This window comes from Morus notabilis, unplaced genomic scaffold (genome assembly GCF_000414095.1).
Source record: "Morus notabilis unplaced genomic scaffold, ASM41409v2 Scaffold54, whole genome shotgun sequence".
Classification (NCBI taxonomy): Eukaryota; Viridiplantae; Streptophyta; class Magnoliopsida; order Rosales; family Moraceae; genus Morus; species Morus notabilis.
In genome coordinates this window covers 227,843-247,931 of record NW_010365453.1, presented here as the reverse complement: position 1 = coordinate 247,931, position 20,089 = coordinate 227,843, and the positions used below count along the sequence as shown (strand labels likewise).

The 20,089-nt window shown below is 36.9% G+C and overlaps 1 protein-coding gene across 1 annotated transcript; it reads left to right on the top strand.

Moving 5' to 3' along the window:
* The first annotated feature begins 19,080 nt into the window (after positions 1 to 19,080).
* LOC112093552 (uncharacterized mitochondrial protein AtMg00860-like) lies at positions 19,081 to 19,545 on the top strand. The gene is made up of 2 exons (XM_024172229.1): positions 19,081 to 19,356; positions 19,399 to 19,545. The coding sequence occupies exons 1-2, from the start codon at positions 19,081 to 19,083 to the stop codon at positions 19,543 to 19,545; spliced, it is 423 nt and encodes a 140-aa protein (XP_024027997.1).
* The last annotated feature ends 544 nt before the right edge of the window (positions 19,546 to 20,089 follow it).

Genomic DNA, 20,089 nt, shown 5'->3' with positions numbered 1-20,089 from the left:
ATAAAGCAAGAGTCCAAAAAATAATTTTTGACTTTTCCAAGGACCTCTTTGCAAAATTCAACAAAATATCCTAAAAATATATTTCATTTTCTTATCCTCCAAGTTTCGCCAGCCACCTTACATGCCACATGCCTCAATCTTAGCCACTCATCAATTTAATTACTTTAAATCCTAGCCATCCATTCATAATTACTATCTCATTTCTGTTCCATTTAATTTCTTGTCCGGTGTGTGTTTTATCTGTGTTTTTCAGACAGTTGGTCAACTTAGTCAATCTTGACCATTCTAGACTAACTTTTTGAGGGAGACGTTTTGGTCAACTCTTGGTCAACAAATTTTGACTTGGTCAACTCAAGTCAGTCGAAACCCCAATTTTCTCGGTTCGGCATTCCGAACCCCTTTTTCGTCTGTTTTTCGTTCCGATTGTTTCTAAAACCCTAGAATTGATGTCTTTCAATTCTTTTCCATTTCTTAAACTTAATATTCATGTGTTTATCCACTAGTGGGGTTATCACAACATTCCATACTTCTTTCTTAAATACAGTCCAAAAATCGGTAACTGCATCGTAGTTCAGAAATTTCTGAACTTTAGCTTATAACTTGCTATTCCATACTTATATCAACAAATACTTATCATAATAGTATTCATATTAATCATACAAAGGATTCTAGGAAATATTATCCTATACAACAATTTTGATAAATTTCTCAGTCATGACAACCGTAGTGTAGGACAAAATATCACAAATTGAACCGAGACTTTCTCAATTAATAAATATAATCAAAATATCTAATATTTTCATATTTATTAACTACCGTTATTTTGGTCAAAAATATAATCAACAAATTTGATTAAATTTTCATGAGTGTAACCCATCGTTTTGGATTTTACGGACTTAACTCCTGAGTGTCACCGTAGGGTAAGTCAAACCGAAAATACATCTTTGAATCCTATCCCTAGGAAGTCAACCTTCTTATTGACCAAAAAGAACACTTTCCATAGGAAGTACAGAATCGGTGCCGCTGCAAAGTCCCTTTCGAATCTCACATTGTTGAACTAATGATGGAGACCAGTAGGTTGTATTGTCATACAATCCTCTCCAGTCATTATTTTGTAAATATGTATTTTATTTGAAAAACATCTCATGGTTTTTAAATCCCGATAAATAATCAATTTATTTTTTGGATATGTGAAATTCTAAAATTTAACTCTTAAATTTCACATATAACATTATTTTACAAATAAATTTTGCAACTTAAATAAAATTAATCATATTAAATCAATTTTAGCGCATGGTTATTATTTTATTTTATTTTTCTAAAACTCTTTTATAATAAATAATAAAAAAAAAAACACGCGTGTATGCGTGGCATGTTATAAAACAAATGAGTAGGCACAACATATCTATATAGCAAATATAATTACAACCAAGTCGAATATATAAATAATTACATGGACATATAATATTCATGAACATATATTATATAATTATCAACCTCAAATATAAATATATGCAATCGGCTATTGAGATGGAATTTGACTGGGTCCTATGGAAAATATAATTACAACCAAATCGAATAAATAAATAATTACAATAATTATTTTCATCCATCATATCAACGGGTCTTTGATTCTTGAATTCTTCGTTCATCTACTTCGTTCTTCATCTTCAAGTCAGATTTCCCATTCTTCGGGGTCTGGAACTCTTCCAGGCCCTTTGGCACGCAAAATGAGGGTTTCAAAAACCCTCGGGCCCGTTCATGGCTCGTTGGCTGCTTCTGACGGCGCTTGCCGCGTGCTGGTCTGGGCACGCGCTATGAGGGCTTGGGTGTGCACATGGGGTTGGCTGCTTGCTGAGCGCATGCGCGGGTTGGTCACGCGGGGGCGGGCCGCGAGCTGTCTGCGCGCGCCTAGGCGCGCCCTGCCTGTTGTTTGGGCACTGGTCTCGATAGATCTGGGGTTGTTTCTAGGCAGCTTCAAACTCGATCTTCCGGGATTCTTTTTTATTCAAAATTAAAACCGTAATTCTACCCAAATCGTAGAATTACAATAATTCTAATTACCGAATAAAAATTACAAACAATTTAATTGAACAAATTTAATGCGATCCATAGAACCATATAATTAACGACCAAATCCATCATCCATACATTCATCAATATGAATTAAATATAAACATCCATAAATGCAAGTGCCTACCCATCACATACATACATAATTAAGTATCACATATTTAATATATTAATTTCGATTATCAAATAATCGAAGCATAAATTAATATTGTCTATAGATCGCTCTAATACCAATTGTTGGTTTCCGAATCGAATTTGAATGCAGAAGCGTGGGGTTAGCGGATCTTCTATAACAAAAATTTTTATAAAACCTTTGAGATACTTTAGCGATTATATTAATTTATGCACGAATAAATTAATCTCATTAATTTATTTATCAATAACCGGATTGGGAATTATAGCTAGCGACCGATTAGGATGATAACTTGAGTTCTTTGACCTCGAACAATCCTCGCTCCAATGCTTTGTTTAGAAAACCCAAGCCTTTGTTGTCAATTCCTTGACTCTACGAAGACGTGTGTGTGGGCACACCTAAAACAAAATGGGTTAACAAAACATTCAAGAATTTCTACGAACACCAACGTATGCACGACGTGGAATTTTTAGAGAAAAATTTTTCCTCTCACAACACTTGTGAAAAACATCCTCTATAGAAAAATAGAAGCAAACAATTATATAAAAAATTGTTTCCAAAAATTGTCTCACAATTTTCTACCATCTCTTTATTTATAGAATAGTAGTTAGACTCCTAGAAGAAGTCTCATCTTTATCTCTAAGATAAAACTTATCATTTATCTCCCATTTGAATTTGGAACAAAATCTCCCTTCCTTTATCCACTAATGGCCGGCCAAGATAGGAGCTTTTATCCATAGGGTAGGTGCCAAATACAGATAGGGAAGGAAGAGAAAATCATCATTTATCATGTAGTTCAATTTTGACTCATATTGAAATTTCAATTTAAGTCAAACTCAAATTAATTTGAATTCTAAATTGAACAACTTATCAAATAAGTTTAAATTGATAATTCTATATTTGTTCACACTATGTGTTCACACTAGGTGTTCACACTGTGCCTTGCGTTCACACTATGTCAACACTTTCACACGAGTCATCCGAAATTCAAATTTAAATTTAAATAATAATTACTTCTTAATTAATTATCCTTGAGTGTTTAATTTTAGAATTCCATAATTCTAAAATTTCTATTTTACCCTTAGTATTTTGTAGAATTACAAGGACGACACGGGGACTCATGGACCTATAATTTCATGCTCCAATAAAATTAATAATTAATTAAACACTTTAATTAATTAATTAATCTTATTAATTCTAATAGTTACTCCACTATAAACTTGGAATTGCACTCTCGTAATTATAGATATAAATTCCTTCTAAGGCGTCGAGTGTCTGTGTGATGTAGTCACTACATATAGATCATAATTAGAGCTAAGTTAAATCCGTTAACCTCTCTAATTACATCTTTATCCTTGAGTTCCATTGATTCTCTAATGGACAGTGCTTCATAAAATACATTCATGAATCGGAGCTCTTACTGGTCCAAGTAACGAATCAACCCTCAAGAGAATTATTTATCTACTTCTTTCTCAAGAAGGAATAAATTCCATCTCATATAATAACATTCCTGGCAACCTACTGTAATGACTGAGAAAATCCTAGAATTAAATAATGTAAATTTATTTATTTAAGTCAATGACTTTTCTCAGTAATATACTATCATATTTTGTGACTGAAAGATTTATGGAAATAATATCAATATTTCTAAATTATGTACCAAGTTTTATGATTAGTTCATATTTTAAGAACCAGTGAATTCAGTTGATAAATTCTTACCGCAATTAAGGTGGAAGAATTCTCAGTGCATATACAATTGGAGACTCCTAATCTTAGGAATCTCTTAGTGTAGTATAATAGTAGCGTCTAGAGAAACACTATGACATTTAAAGAGAAACCCCTTAAATTCCAAACAAATAAGAGGAAATTAAAGGGGTGGGGTTTCAGAAAAGAAATTCAGGTGCAATATGAGTTCATAAGTTGACAAAGTCGGGAACTGAAATTTCCTGTCAACTAAGTAAATTCTCAAAAAGTCAGTATGAAGTAATAAGAATAGCTATAAGAATAGAACATTAAAGGGTGATATTGCAAATTTTTCTTTGTTTACCTAAATCACTCATAACCATATTAAAACAACCAAAAAACTTGAAGATATTACAAATTATCCAATTTCAGGACATTAAATAAGTGAGTCAAAACTCACTTATCAAATACCCCCAAACTTAAACAATTACTTGTCCTCAAGCAAAACAAAAAAAAAATTAAAGAGAGGAAAGAAAACAGCGAAAAATGAGAATAAAAAACTATGCATGAGCCAAGTTTCAAATTGATAGCCAAGAACATTTATCTCAAAGGTTAAAAGTACCAAAGCTCGAAGGAAATGCGTAACACCAAAGTTGTCTAGAATTTCAACTCTCAAGCTAGTAACGATTCAAATAAGATTCCCTCAATGTGAGTGTGTGCACAACCAAGACCACTTAATCAATGATAGCACCCGGATAAATTTATGCAATTAGGCGGTAATGTAAAGGTCACTCATACAGTTCTAGGTAATTCCATAAGCTCATCTTTTGTGCTACTCTCCACTAATGTAGTTTGAGGTAAAATTGAGGATCATTAGGGCTTCTTAAGGGTTGTAATGCAAGGCTAGGGTAGAAATATGATGAGAAAGATTCCCTTTTTTTTTTGTTGCTCAAAATCACCCTAGGCATATGTTGCGTTACTGAGGTCTTTAACCCAACCTTATCCACTTCTTGGAATAAATTCTCTTTTCAATCACCACGTCACTCTTTGTTTTCAATTAGGTATAAAATATGTTAATAGATAATTTTTTTTTTTTTTTTTTGTATCAAATGAAACTAACTACAAAGAAAACATGGTAAAGCATCAATAAAACATCCTCCCACAAGCAACATTCACCCGAACTCCAAATTCCAAGCAATGACTCTAAATGCGCAAATGCATGCTCAATATGCCTAAGGGTGATGGGTGAAGTGTCGGGGGTATCAATTTATGGTTAAACTCAAGAAATGAGGGTGATGAAAGAAAAGGCTAGAAAGCTCAAGTGGGGTTAACTAACGATAAAAATAAGGGTTGGCTTCAAAGGCCCAAACGATTCAAGAGAATGCCTAAGTCATCTCCTCAACAATACCTAGCCTAGGATTTCGCCTCGAGTAGCACTAGGATGAGTTCTAGAACTCCTTTTTGAGATGCACTCCCTAAACTTATAAACAACATTGTCCTCAATGTTTAAATAATCAATTTAAGCACAAGGGAACAATAATACATACCGGGGAGGCGAGACAATCTCGCCTCCTAATGTGGTCGGCGAAGATGATAAGGGCATAGTGGCATATACTCAGGTTGTTGTAGGCCTTACTCCATAAATTGGATCTTGAGGCTCATTTATTCCAATGCTCGTCAAAGAGTGCCTTCCGCCCATAGTACATATCATACAACACGACATATGGGTCTTGATTCTTGATGCCCTCAAGCTTGGTAGGATATGGAATTAATTGGCTCATTCGCTCAACTTGACTTGGCTCAGGCTCATAAGCTTGGTAGGCTTCAATTGTGATGACCCTCCTGGGTGGTCGTCACCGTAACTGAAATTAACTCGTTCTTACTTGGATTTCTTAAAATTTGTGAAACATTTTGTTTTTTAAATATAAGAAGGAATAATTTCATAATTCGTAACAATAATTTCAAAAGAATGAATCACTAAATTTCTTAAAGCTTTTCTTAATTTCAACTAAAATAAAACCTTCTAGAAATATCCTTCAAACTGAGCAGTGTTTGAACTCTTGCTTCAAATATTCTTTAAAAGCCTTCCAAAAACTACCCAATAAAATCCGGCCATCTAATTTGACTTTAAAATAGATTTCGTGAGAAATCTTAAATTCAAGTACATCTTAAAGTCCTTTTAAAATCGACCATTTAAATCGTCATGTTTAAAATTCGTTTATTTGTTGCATGCACTGTTGCAACGTTCTAAAACTTAAATACTCAAGACTAGGGTTGTTAGCTACAACCTTAGTTTTCTTAATATACATATGTACATATACTTTTCAAATATACATGCTTGAAACATTTGAATCATATATACATATACATGATTTTACTTAAACTTACTGCGGAAGATTTAAGTGTGAGCGGTATCCATTCCTATTTCCACCATTCATCCGCCGCTCGCCATTGCCCTTCAAGAATTGCTGATAGGTTTCTTACCTACAGGATGAACATATCTGATTGAGCTTTCACTCAGTGAGTAGGAACTATCTCTCACAAAATAACTGTAAGTACACATGAATAAATATGCATGAGCTGATTAAGCTTAATTATGATGTATTATCATAGTCTGATTACCTTATCTTATCTTTCTTACTGATGGGCCTGAGTGTTTATACCACTTGCGTGCAATCATTGGGATGTGAGGGTTTGCAAGGTCCCCCACGACACCGTGATTATAACTGAACTGAATGCCTCCTTCTCAGAGGACATTACTATACTTTTTTCTTCTCCCCTGCGGAGCTTGAGTTACCTCCCTCTCAGAGGCTGGTACGGCACTTAACTGAGATTATTCTTCTAAGTTCTTCTTGACTTATTAAGGTTTATGCAATATGACATAGCATAGCATACTATAACATGAAATGTACTTAAACACATATAATTTGAGTGAAATGCTTAAGTGTATTCAGTATGACATAGCATAGCAAACATAACATTAAATGTACTCAAACACATATAATTCATATGCACTGCTTAAGTGTATGCAGCATGACATAGCATCGCATACAATACTTAAAGCATAAACATGCATATATAACATGTGTAACTTTTTCTTTAAAATTTATTCATATTGTAGGCGAGCTTCCTACTTACCTGATTTCCAGAGCTGGAATCCACTTTTCGCCAAACAACCTATTCTCTTACTTGCTTACTTCTGAAAATGAACACCCATTGTGAGTGTGAGATTATCTGTCGTTTGCTATTTTATTTTAGCAGCTTATGAAGGAAATCTAGCCCTTTACTTAAGGTATGTATTCCTTTCATTTACTGAAAGATAATTTACAATAAGGATCAGTTTATTAAATCCTTAACATCTTATTTTCCTTAATTGCCCTTAACATACTTATGTCTATGTTGAAATCAATTATCCAATCTAGTAACTTATTCTCCATAATTTACCTTATTGGACTTGTTCTATCACTAAGACCAAATTTGGCCTACAGACTTAGTAACGGCGTTCTAACTCTTAGACCGTTGAAATTTAGACTTAAGTGGGGTCTCTTAAATTAATGTAGGAGTTGGACCCACATTCAATCTTCAAAATTCTAAAGACCTAACATTTTGGACTCGTAGCTGCCCGTCGGGATGTTTTGCTCGAAAAAGTATTAAGTTTTTTAAAAGAAACCATTTTTCTTAAAAAATTTCTTCACGAATATTCCCGTTTAAACAAGGTCTAACACTATTATATTTTACTGAAATCACATCTCGGGTTCTTTGATAAACTTTTGTTAAAAACCAACACTGTGTTAGTTTTGTTCAGTTAAAACTATGTAGCTTCTGAAATCTGTGATTTACTGCATCATAGAGTCAGATTTTGAAACTCTGTTCTTCTCGACAATTTGCATCTCGTCCAGATCCAAAATTGCCATTTTTACAGAAAGTCAAAATTTAGCTTCTAAAGGCCACGTTTGGCTGAAAACAGTGGCTGCAGTTTTTTTTCGAAACTGTGTTGAACAGCTGCACCGTTTTTTAAAAATGGCTTAAAAGTTGCATTTCGAGTCAAAATTGAGTTTTGTCACAGTCATAGAAAAACATTTAAAACATCGAGAACTATAAGTTCAAACTTTGAAACACTGAAAAATCCCGCTCTAGGGTCCTCATTTTCACGTTCAAAATAACCAGAAAATTTTACCTCTAAAACAAAAATAGGCAAACTTAAACCAACGATAAACATACCAAATAATGCTAATCAAACTAACCTCCAAACTAACATAAAACTCACACACCCTTATTACAACTTATTTTCTCAAGAACCACAAATTACATCCTTGATTCACAACTTAATTTTGGTAGGAAAATAGAGGAGAAAGGTTTAGAATTTATACCCTTGAAGAAAATCTTTGGTTAGGCTCCTCCTAAAACACTTGATCACCTTCTTCTTCCTCTAAGGTTTGTTAATAGCTTGAAATTAGAAGAGTATAAGAAAATTTGAGATGAATATTTTTAAATCTCAAACTTTGCTAGAACATAAGAAAGAGAGGGTTTAGAGTTTATACCCTTGGAGAAAATTCTTGACTAGACTCCTCTTAGAACACTTTAATCTTCTTCTTCTTCTTCTAATGTTTGCTAGTGCCTTAAGGTTAGGAGAGTGAGAGAGAATTTTGAGAAGCAATGGGTAGGCAATGGCTGGTTTTGGTGTGTGGAAAAGGAGAGGAAATGTGCAAAATGGGCTAACTTAATGCTTGCACTAATGGTCTAACATTTATAGACTTAGCTCTTAATTAAGCCTATCAAGCTAACTTAATTAGTAAAGTTTTTGGTTAATTTCCCCTTGCTTGGCCGGTTTGGGTTCTTCAAGAGAGAAGTGAGGTAAGCTTTCTTGCCAAATAGTTGATTTGATTCATCTCATCATGAAGTCTTCTAGCACACTCAACTAACCAAATTTTTTTCTAAAACCTTTTAACATGGCCGGCCAAGTGTAGGAAATGAGAGAAGAGTTTTTATCATGATTACTCTTCACTTACCACTATCCAATCACATCTCATGATTTCTCTTCACCTTCTACTATCAAATCACATCTCGTCCAACCAAACTCTAACCTACTCATTGTACTTTTGTCTAATCTCTTAAATTTCCCTTGCATCAGATAAAACTTATACTGACTGTAAGGAAGTCCTTAGCCGACAGGAAATTCTAGTTTCTGATGACTCTTTTTCTACTGCTTGTAAGGAAGCCCTTGCATCCGATAAAACTTATTTACTGTTCAATATTAATCCTCGGCTACTTCGATATTACATTAAATTCTTACTCGCGCAATATTTCAATATGTTTCAAGTCTTGAAATTTATTCTAGACTAAACAAATTCTAAACTTAAATTTTTGCATTACACCTCGGGAATGACATTGTTTCTAATGGTGTCAACTCCCGAGCTCACATTGTCCCCTTCTACTATAAGTATTTATCTTGTGACTTCAACCTAGCTGTCTAGCAATTAAGGATTTTCTCTTCTTTTAAAATGTCAGAGCATTTTTCTTTATACCCTGCTCACATCATGATGTGCTTGGAGATTCTTGAAATTAAGATTCTCAAACTATATACATATTGAAAATTCTTCCGTCTTAAAATACGTTGAGAATTTATCAATCAAATTTACTTGATCGTAAAACATGAACTTAGCATGAAATCTGCTACAGAATTTAGGAATACAAATGTTAATTCCATAAATCATTCAGTTAGAAAATATAGCATAGTATTTTCTAGGAAAATCGTTGGCTTAAATATATAAATTGTATTATTTAAAGTTTGGGATTTTCCCAGTGATTACATCAATGAACGGTGCTCGAGATGGTGGAGGAGGTGACGGCCACATTAGATCATCATAGATGTGCTCTTCTTTGATCAGTGGCGGCATAACAACCTGGATCTCAAAAGGTGTAGACTCTTGAACTTCATCTTGTGATTCCTCATCATCGATGAACACTTCTTAAGTCTCTTCCTCAATTGAATCATCATCATTGAACAAATCCAAGTTCCTCCTACTTTTACTCGGCTCCTCACGGTGGCTTTCAAACATTTTGGTGACTTGTGAGTCCCTTATTGCCACCATCCTTGTCATGGCTTCAATTGGATCATTTGAAGACACCTTCATTCTTGAAAACTCCACTTGAAGTCAGGCAAGCTCATCTTGTATGTTACGAATCTTCATCCTCTCCAACTTCTCTCTACTAAGCCTTATCTCCTCTACGAATTGGGTAAGAATCTCTTCAAGGTCTTAAGAAGACTCCACTTGCTGAGGTTGAGTGTCATACCATGGCTTGAAAAAGTTAGAATTCTCTTCCCAACCTTGGTTGTTTGGAGAATGATTCTAACACCAATTGTCATAATCAGCTATGTCTTTCAAAAACTAATACACTTCATTCGCCAATAATTGGTAGAGAGAGGTGGTACCATTTCCTCTTTCCACCCAAGTTTGTATTACAGTGTTTAACCCATCGAGGAAGTTTTGTAGTTGACACTCTTTTGAGAGACCATGTTCGAGGAGCCCAATGAGTAAATCCTTATATCTATCCCAAGCACTATAAAATGGCCATGAGTCTCGTTGAGCAAATCTTAAGAGGACTAGTCGATGTAACATCTCCAAGTACCTTGCAAAAATAAAGCATCACAATATTAGCAACAATTCCAAGCTACGGGCCCTTCGCATTCACCTTCAAGAACAAAAAGCAAACAAAAATTTAAAAGAATTTTAAAAATAGAAAAATAAAATAAAATAAAAATGTCTAAATTAAAGTAGGCTACTTCGTCACAATATTAGCCAAGTTTTAACAACAACCAATCCCCGACAACGGTGCCAAAAACTTGATCACTGCGAAAATATAACACCTATTTTCTACTCGCAAGTGCACGAGGTTGACAAGTAATAAAGTAGTGAGTGAGTGTCGTGTCCCACGAGGATTGTGTTCCTAAAATCTAGCTAAGTACTGCAACTAGAATAACCTAGTTTTATCCAAACAAGTCCAACATAAAAATGAGATCAACAAAACAAAAATAAAATGCTAAACTAATTAAATAAGCAAATAAAACAATGCAAGGAATTTTTGGGATCGAAGGCGGCTCTAATGGTAAGGTAGCTAGGGTCCTTGATTTCACCTTGCCTAGTTATTCTAATTCTTTTTAATGTTATTGATTTCCCTCAAGACAAACATTAATCATGAATTTCGTAAAATAATCCAACTCCCTCTCTCGAGTGCCGAGTCAAATATATGCAAAATCACCTAATTAATATCCCTATTAATTAAGTTAATTGTGCATTCATTAAACTCTAATTCATTTGTGATTACCTAGCTTATATTCATCTCCCGATTCCAATACTCACTAGGCTATGTTTAACAAATCCCAACATGTGCAAGTGAATCTCTCAAGCCTAAATCCACGTATCTAAATCTTCTAATCAATCTTTTAATTGATTAAAGCATTAAGCAAAGAAGAGCACAAATGTTTGGGCATGAAAAACATCAAATAGCATCAAATATTCATAGCATAATTGCAACAAGGTTACATCAAGTCCCGTAGCATAAAAATCTAGCAATCCATCAATGTAAACTCAAACATATTCAATATTAAACAAATATGAAAATACATGATGAATCCGCAAAAATAAAGAAAATACTACGTTTAAGAACAAGAGGAGAAAAGAGGAAGAAAAATAAAACTCCAGTGTAGTGCAGCTTCCAATCTCCAAGAGCTTCCTCTTCTGGTTCTCCCAAAAACTAGGGCTTTTCTTCTCTATCTTTTCTGCTCTCCTCAAACCCTAACTTCTCTGTTTCCCTCAGGGCCCAGCCAAAATTCACCAAAAATCCCTTGAGTTTTAGCTTTTAGGCCACCTCAGCATGCGAGAACATGCCTGAGAGCGTGCGGCCACACGCCTGAAATAGCGCGGGCGCACGCTGGCGTGAGCTGGGTGCGCAGGCATGCCCCGCTCATTGGCATGAGTGGGGGGCACGGGCGCGCGCTGGCATGAGTGAGGCGCGCGGGCGCATGCTGGTGTGAGTGGGGTGCGCGCAGGGAGCCAGAGCGTGGGTACGCAGCTTCAAATAGCGTGAGCACGCGCCCCATTCTGACTTGGCTTCACTGATGTGGGCATGCGGGCGCGCACCATGAGAGCGCACGTGCGCCTCTGCATTGGACTCTTTTTTATGTTTTCTTGATTTCATCTCCTTTTCTTCCAAGTGATCCAATTTTTCTTTGTTTACCTGAATCACTCACAACCATATTAAAACAAGCTAAAAACTTGAAGATATTGTAAATTATCCAATTTCAGGACATTAAATAAGTGAGTCAAAACTTACTTATTAGCAAGAAAGAAAGAGAACAGACTCTTTGGCAAATAGAGGATTCCACTTCTTAAAAAGAGGTAAGTAGGAATCTCGCCTATAGTATAAACAGACTTTAAAATAAACAGTACACATAAATTATATATGTTTGAGTACATTTAAAGTTATATATGCTATGCTATGTCATACTGCATACACTTAAGCAGTGCACATGAATTATATGTGTTTGAGTATATTCCATGTTATAGTATCCTATGCTATGTCATATTGCATACACCTTAATAAGTTAAGAGGAACTTATAAGAAGAAACTCAGTTGAGTTCCGTACCAGCCTCTGAGAGGGAGGTAATCAGGCTCCATAAGGGAGAAGGAAATAATAATAATAATAATAATAATAATGTCCTCTGAGAGGGAAGTAGTCAGTTCAGTTTATAATCACGGTGTCGTTGGGGACATTGCAAACCCTTACGTCCCGATGATTGGGCGCAAGTGGAATGAGCACTCTGGCCCATCAGTAAATAAGATAAATACAAACAGTAAAATTATGATAAAACATCATAAGACAGCATAATCAATTCATGCATATAGAGTCATGTGAACTTTGAGTTATTTTGCGAGTAATAGTTCCTACTTGTTGAGCGAAAGCTCATTTCAGAGTATTTATACTATAGGTAAGCAACCTGCACATAATGTTTGATGGACCGATGGTGAGGCAGTGGATGAGCGGAGTAGAGGTTGGGAAATGGATACCGCACACAGTTATTTCCGCAACAGTTAAAGGTTTTAAAAAGATTTTGTTGAATATCTATCTGAACTTGTGTTTTGAAAGTTGGCAGTATATTGTTAAGTTTGTGTAAGCTAGCAGGATTTTGAGAAGCAAGTAATAACTATGTGTAAATTCATGCTTTAGAAAAGGAATTGTTTTTGAAGTATAAACACTTTGCTATATTCAAAAGTGGAAACCAGAATTTATGTCATTACAGTGAGTGTAAAAGAAATGATAATATAGTTATTTAAGAGAAAAAAACTTATGCTTAGAATGCTACAACATTCTATACAACATTTTAAAGAAAATACTACAACATTTTAAAGAAAATAATTTAGCATTTTTAAGTAAAATTCTATAGCATTATATATAGCATTTTAAAAATAAAATTTACAGCATTCATACAGCTTTTTAAAAAAAATGCTGCATCATTCTAGGTAGCATTTTTTTTAAAAAAAAAAGTATCTCAAATTTTGGGAGTTTCAGAAAGGATATGTTAAAACCAGTTTTAGTGATGGCCAACTCAGCAGGGTCATCACAGTTGGTATCAGAGCACAGTTATAGTTAAGTAACGGCCTTGTAGTCAGGGTCTATTACAATTGGTATTAGAGCCAGTATCCTGCCATCCTACTCCATACTGTTGTGTGCTTATCCGCCACAGCCTAAGTAAGTAGAATTTAAAAGAGTAAATTAGCTCTCTTTTTCATGATGGAATTGAATTGTTGAGTCATGTATATTTAGGATTGATGGGTTAGAGATGCAGTATATCTCTACTAGTTAATCCCAGATTATCATCAGATAGTAGAGTTAGAGCCTATAGAGATGGTTCAGTAGCCTCAAGAGGGGATACCAGATATACCAGTTCCCCAACTAATTGCACCTCTTCCAATTGAGGACTTTGCTAGGGATGATGACGAGGGCATGGTCGTGGACAAGGACTAAGAGTATTTCTCAACTCGAGCATTCAGTTGTACCTTTGTATAGGACTTACTTTCAATGTATAGTGAGAAGTCATAGTCACTCTCAATAGAAGTTTTGTGTAGTAGTTTTATACAGATGATCATACATATATAGAAAAAGGGGAAGTGATATACAAAGAACACTTCCAACAGTTTTGTATCAAAGTTAAGTTATATAAGAAATCAAGCTTATCTAGAAATTAACAGTTTATGCTTGTATTATATTAAAGACTTATATGGGAATTAAAAGCCTATGAGAGAGAAATTATCAAAGAAGTTAGCAAGATTTTAAGTATCTTTATAGCGATAGAACTTCGTTTCGCATATAGTGAATGAGCTTTTAGACATCAGGAAGAAAGGAAAACTTAAATAATCTTTTCCTTTAATGGATGATCATGGATCAACCGTTAGACCAGGCGGCTAGAACACAGCCGGAGGTCAATTTGACCACACAGATAGTCGAAATGAGACAACAGTTAAGAGCGCAACAGTAAGAGATGAATGCTCTATGTGAACAGCTAGCACGACAGGCTCAGATACCTTAAGTAGGAGCAGAGCCAATTCACGAGGATCTACGAGTACCGAAAGATCCCCCTGCAGTCGATGGTCAGGATGGTCAAGGAATACCACCTGCACCAGTCGCTCATGTAGCAGTTGAGGAACATAACTACCAACCAGTAAATAATGAACATTAGGTTACAATTCTACAAAGGTTTTATCATATGAAAGCGCCAGAGTTCCATGGCTCTACCAACCCTATAGGGTGTAACACCCCGAAGAATTAAGTGGAATTAATTAAGATAATTAAGATTTATTAGTGTGCCTAATCTGATTTAATTAATTAGGTTTTGATTAATAAATGTTTCTGACGTGTAATTTAAATAATTCCAAGGTATTTAAATATTCTCAGTAATTTTTATTTTAACCCAGAAGTGTGTATTGGCGTATTTCTGGACTGTTTTCTTTAAATGTTAGTACATGTCTATTTTCTTTTCTTTTTCTTTTTCTTTTCTTCCTTTTCTTTCTTTTTCTTTTCCTTCCTTCTCGTGCACCCCCCCCCCCCCCCCCCCCTCTCTCTCTCTCTCTCACTTTCTTGGTTCTCTCTCTCGTTTGCTTCAAATCAACCGGATTTCAAACCAAAGGAAAGTTTCAAAGAGTTTTCAACGTCAAGAGAAGGATTCAAGGTATGATTTCTGAAAAACCTCCCTTGAATCTCTAGATTTTGGATTCTAAAACTTATTTTTGGTCCGAAACAAACTTTGATGCATTTTGAGTAAAACTAGGGTAGAAATTGGGGATCTTGGGTTCTTTGGACTTATTTTAGTGCCTAGCACCCGGAGTCAAGTGTTGTCCCTTGAGATATTGTGAATTGGGACTGGATTTGCAGGTTTTTGAACTGATTTCCACAAATTTTCTTGCACTGGAGTTCTTCACCGGTCGACCTGTACGGTTAACCGGATTACACTGAGGCCACCAGTCGACCGGATTGCACACCACCGGTGTACACGGGGTTTGACCCTGTTTGGCCTGAAATTACTATTTTGACCCTTGTTTTCTGGGATGACCCAAATTAGCTTCATTTGGGGACCTAGAGTCGATGCATTAACATCTTGAATCCATGTTTTCGAATTAAAACCCTTGGAATTATGATTTGAAACATGGAATTGATTATGGCACACTAATAGAAAAATCAAAGGATATGATTGAGTCTAAATTACTTTAGGAATAAGATTGGAATCCTAAAGTATTGTCTTGTGACAGTGATAGCTGAGGACTCGAACTGAGTGGCTTAAGGAAGCGGAAGCTAGGATAGTACGCCGCTAGCCACAGGTTTGGTAAATTTGAGGTAGGATTTCTATCCCTTTCTTTGTGAGCCTGATTTTCAAAAGGATTTTTGGCCTTGCGAATGTTTTAAAAAAAGGGGCTTGTTTGCAAAAGAAAAATAATTTGAAATCGTGGCTTGTTGTAGTTCATGGAACCCATGGCTTGTTGTAGTTCATGAGGACCCACGGCTTGTTGTAGTGGAATTATAATAACGATTTCATAATGTTTAATAAATGATTTCTTAATGAAAGAGATCTTGCAAACCGGTAAGAAAATATTGCTGATGGCCTAGATAGGATGTGGAGAGTGCATCCTCGGGGGCCAGAACCCGAAACGCAGTCCGGGTAGGCTTGTGCACTTGGTTGTGTAAGTAATTTGTACAAATTACTTGCTGATGCCTGTAATACGGTAATTTTCAGTTATATTTCCTTTGAGAAAAAAGATTTGAGGTTCCAGCTATTGTGTTGGAACTGAATGTCTTATTTATTTACGCACACATTTATTTATTCACTTATTTATAAAGTTTATTTCAAATATATCCGACTGGGCCTTTCGCTCACGTTTCAATGTTTTTAAATGTTAATCCCTCCCAGGGGACTTTAGGAGCAGTGCGAAGTAGCTGGATATTTGCTACTATTGGATCAAGCGAGGATTGTGTTCATCCTCTGACATATAAATGTAAGGAAGTGAACTTTTGTAAACTCATGTAATATTTGGATTTACTAGACTGTGATTGGTGTCTGTAATGATTATTTACATGTTCATGTATGTACAATACTGTTTGTCCTGTGGGTGGAGCCCTATGTATTGTCAGAGGCTCAGGACTTAGGAATTCATATTATATTTTAATCAAGTTAAGTGGGGCTCGTTTGGGAATTTACTCGATTAACCCCTAATCGAGCTCCACGTCACCCACCCCGTTTGGGGGGTGTGACAGAGTGGTATCAGAGCCCTAGGTTAAGAATCCGTAAGATTGTACATGCATGTGTGACATTAGGAATCCACTGAACAGTCTAGTTTCTTTTCAGATAAAGGAGATGCCACCACGGCATAGGCCGGTTAACAACCCGGCTCCACAGAACCAAGAGTTTCTGGATGCCATGTATGCTGCCTTTCAAGGCATGGCCACTAGAGCTCAGAATGAGCGGCCGGTTGAGGATAGGAAGCAAAGTTACTTCTGGGAATTTAGCCGTGCACCCATCCCCACATTCAATAGTGAGGGAGGACCTCAAGAAGCAGAATTCTGGTTAGACTTCATAGTTAAACATTTAGATACTATGGGAGTGCCAGAAGAATACCGGATAGAATTCGTTGTATATAAAATGGAAGGCCAAGCAAGCAACTGGTGGAAGCAAGTTAGAAGAAGGCTTAATGTTGCTGAAATGACTTAGGAGTAGTTTGAATATCTTTTCAATGAACAATACTTCCTTCAGAGCTACAGGGAATAAAAGGCATTGGAGTTTATGACCTTGCAGCAGGGTGATATGATGATAAGGGAATATGAGGCTAAGTTCAATGATTTGTCCCGTTTTGTGCCATCTCTGGTGGAATCTGAGCATCTGAAATGCCTGAAGTTTGAGAAAGGCTTGAAACCTAATGTAAGGAGACCGTTAGTGCCTCTAAGGATCAAAAATTTTTGAGGCCAGGTGGATGCTGCTACCAGTGTGGAACAAGATAACTTAGCCTATCAGGAAAGTAAGGAAGCAGCTACTCGAGCTTCTGCTTCGAGTGGATCCTTTGCTTTGTGTGGGCCACAATAGAGCAGCAGAAGAAATTGGAACCAAGGGTAGGTTAGTAGGGATGTGATAAGTGGTGGTAGTAGTTCATCTGGGAGTGATAGAAATTCTCCCTACCGACCAAAGTGCCATCACTGTGGGTAGGTTGGTCATATTAGGAGGAATTGTCCTAACCGAAACCAGCCGCAGATTCAATAGCCCCAGGGTGATGTTTCCTATGGTCAAGAGAGGCCACCGCAGTTCATGCCGCCTTACCAGCCGCAGCTGCAAGTGCCAACATCTTACCTTCCCGTGCCAGCCTACCGACCACCTCAGTACACACAGTTACGGCCCCAGGCGCCGGGACCGGTATAGATACCTCCTCCATGAAAGTATAGGCCATTGACCCAAAGGCCTAATGTTGGTGATAAAGGGAAGGGGAAAGCGAACGGGAAAGCTTACACCCTGACAGGAGGCAGTTCTGGCGGTCAGGCCAGTAATACGGTGGTTGAGGGTATGATTATAATCTCTCATTCTCTTGCTCATGTGTCGTTTGATACAAGTGCCACACACTCTTTTATATCGAGTTCTTCTGTTCAGACTTTGAAACTAAAATCTGAGAATTTAGAAGTCCCGATGACTTTGAACTCCCCACTTGGGTGTCTGGAGGTAATGAGTGTGTGTAGATCATGTGAAATCACGATTGGGGGTGAGCGATTGAGAGCTGATTTGATTATCCTTCCGATGGGTATCTTTGACGTGGTACTCAGAATGGATTGGCTATCGAAATACGGAGCAATTGTTGATAGCTACCGTAGGAGAGTGACTTTGATGACTAAGTCTAGAGCGGTTATTGCGTATCAGGCAGATATGAATCCAGTCTTGGGAGAATGCCTGTTGAGGTACAATGTTGGGGGAGGGAGGAATCTAGCCTATTTTTCTTCCCTTGTTACTTTGGAAGGTGAACCCGAGATAAGTGGAGATAGTGCAGGAATTCCTGTAGTGGATAAGTTTGCAGATGTATTTCCTGAGGATCTACCTGGGTTGCCGCCAGATCGGGAGATTGAATTCTACATCGATTTGATTTTGGGAATGGCATCTATCTCTATTCCTCCATACTGGCTGGCACCGGCCGAAATGAGAGAATTAAGAAAGCAGCTTGAAGAGCTGGCAGGAAAGGGGTATATACAGAATAGTATTTCCCCTTGGGGTGCACTGGTGTTGTTTGTGAAAAAGCACGACGGATCCCTCCAGTTGTGCATTGACTATCGTTAGTTAAATAGGGTAACTGTGAAGAATAAATACCCACTGCCGAGGATTGATGAGTTATTCGATCAGTTGGGTGGATCATAGTTTTACTCTAAGATTGACTTGAGGTCTGGGTACCATCAGTTGAAAATCAAGGAGGATGATATCCTGAAAACAACCTTTAGCACTTGATATGGGCACGTCGAGTTTCTTGTAATGCCTTTTACGTTGACGAATGCCCCGGTGGCATTCATGGATTTAATGAACCGTGTTTTCCGGCTGTACTTGGATCGGTTTGTAATTGTTTTCATTAAAGACATCCTGGTGTATTTGAAGACTTGGGAAGAACATGAATAGCATATGAGGATTGTTCTTCAGACCCTTCGTGAACACCAGTTGTATGCCAAGATGGAGAAATGTGACTTCTGGCTGACAAAAGTGAAGTTCCTTGGGCATGTAATTTATGGACAAGGAATTTCTGTAGATCCTTCCAAGATCGAGATTATGCTACAATGGGAAAGGCCGAAGAATGTAGCAGAGATTCACAGTTTCCTCAGACTTGCAGGGTACTATTGGCGTTTTGTAAAGGACTTCTCGAGTATTGCTGCATCGATGACTCGGTTGACCAAGAAAGAGGTCAGATTCAAGTGGGATGCTGAATGTGAACGTGCTTTTTAGGAATTGAAGGCAAGGCTGACAAGTACACCAGTCCTGACTATTCCCAATATCGAGGAACCATATGAGGTGTACTCTGATGCCTCGGGGGTTGGACTTGGTTGTGTCTTGATGCAAGGTGGACAGGTTGTAGCTTATGCATCTCACTAACTGAGACCGCATGAGCGAAACTACCCAACGCATGACTTGGAATTAGCAGCAGTGATATTTGCTCTGAAGATATGGAGATGTTATCTCTATGGGGTAAAGTTTCAAGTGTTTTCTGATCATAAGAGTCTGAAGTACTTATTTACTCAAAAAGATCTAAACCTCAGGCAGAAGAGATGGGTGGAGTACATGGACGATTACGACTTCATACTATAGTACCATCTAGGAAAAGCTAATGTGGTAGCTGATGCCCTTAGCAAGAAGACCTCAAGGACTTTAGTGTTATTAGCTCTGGAGGACTAGAAGAGGACTGACGTTGTGAGCGATTATGACCTCTAGTACCATGAGGATTATAACCAGGCAATGGTGTATAATCTAATCTCTGCACCAGCTCTTGTGCAACAAGTCAAGCAGAATCAGTGGCAAGATTCTCATCTCTAAGGAATCTAGGTTCGAATCCAAAATGTAGAACAACTTGAGGATTGGAGAATCTGAGAGGATAAGACACTGTACTTTCGTGTCTGCCTAGCTGTTCCTAAAGTGGATG

What these genes read in the sequence shown, in the direction of transcription:
- LOC112093552 (XM_024172229.1), top strand. Translation starts at nt 19,081, where the DNA reads ATGAGGATTGTTCTTCAGACCCTTCGTGAACACCAGTTGTATGCCAAG. An exon ending in CTCGGTTGACCAAGAAAGAG is followed by an intron (nt 19,357 to 19,398) that starts GTCAGATTCAAG and finishes CGTGCTTTTTAG; the next exon opens with GAATTGAAGGCAAGGCTGAC.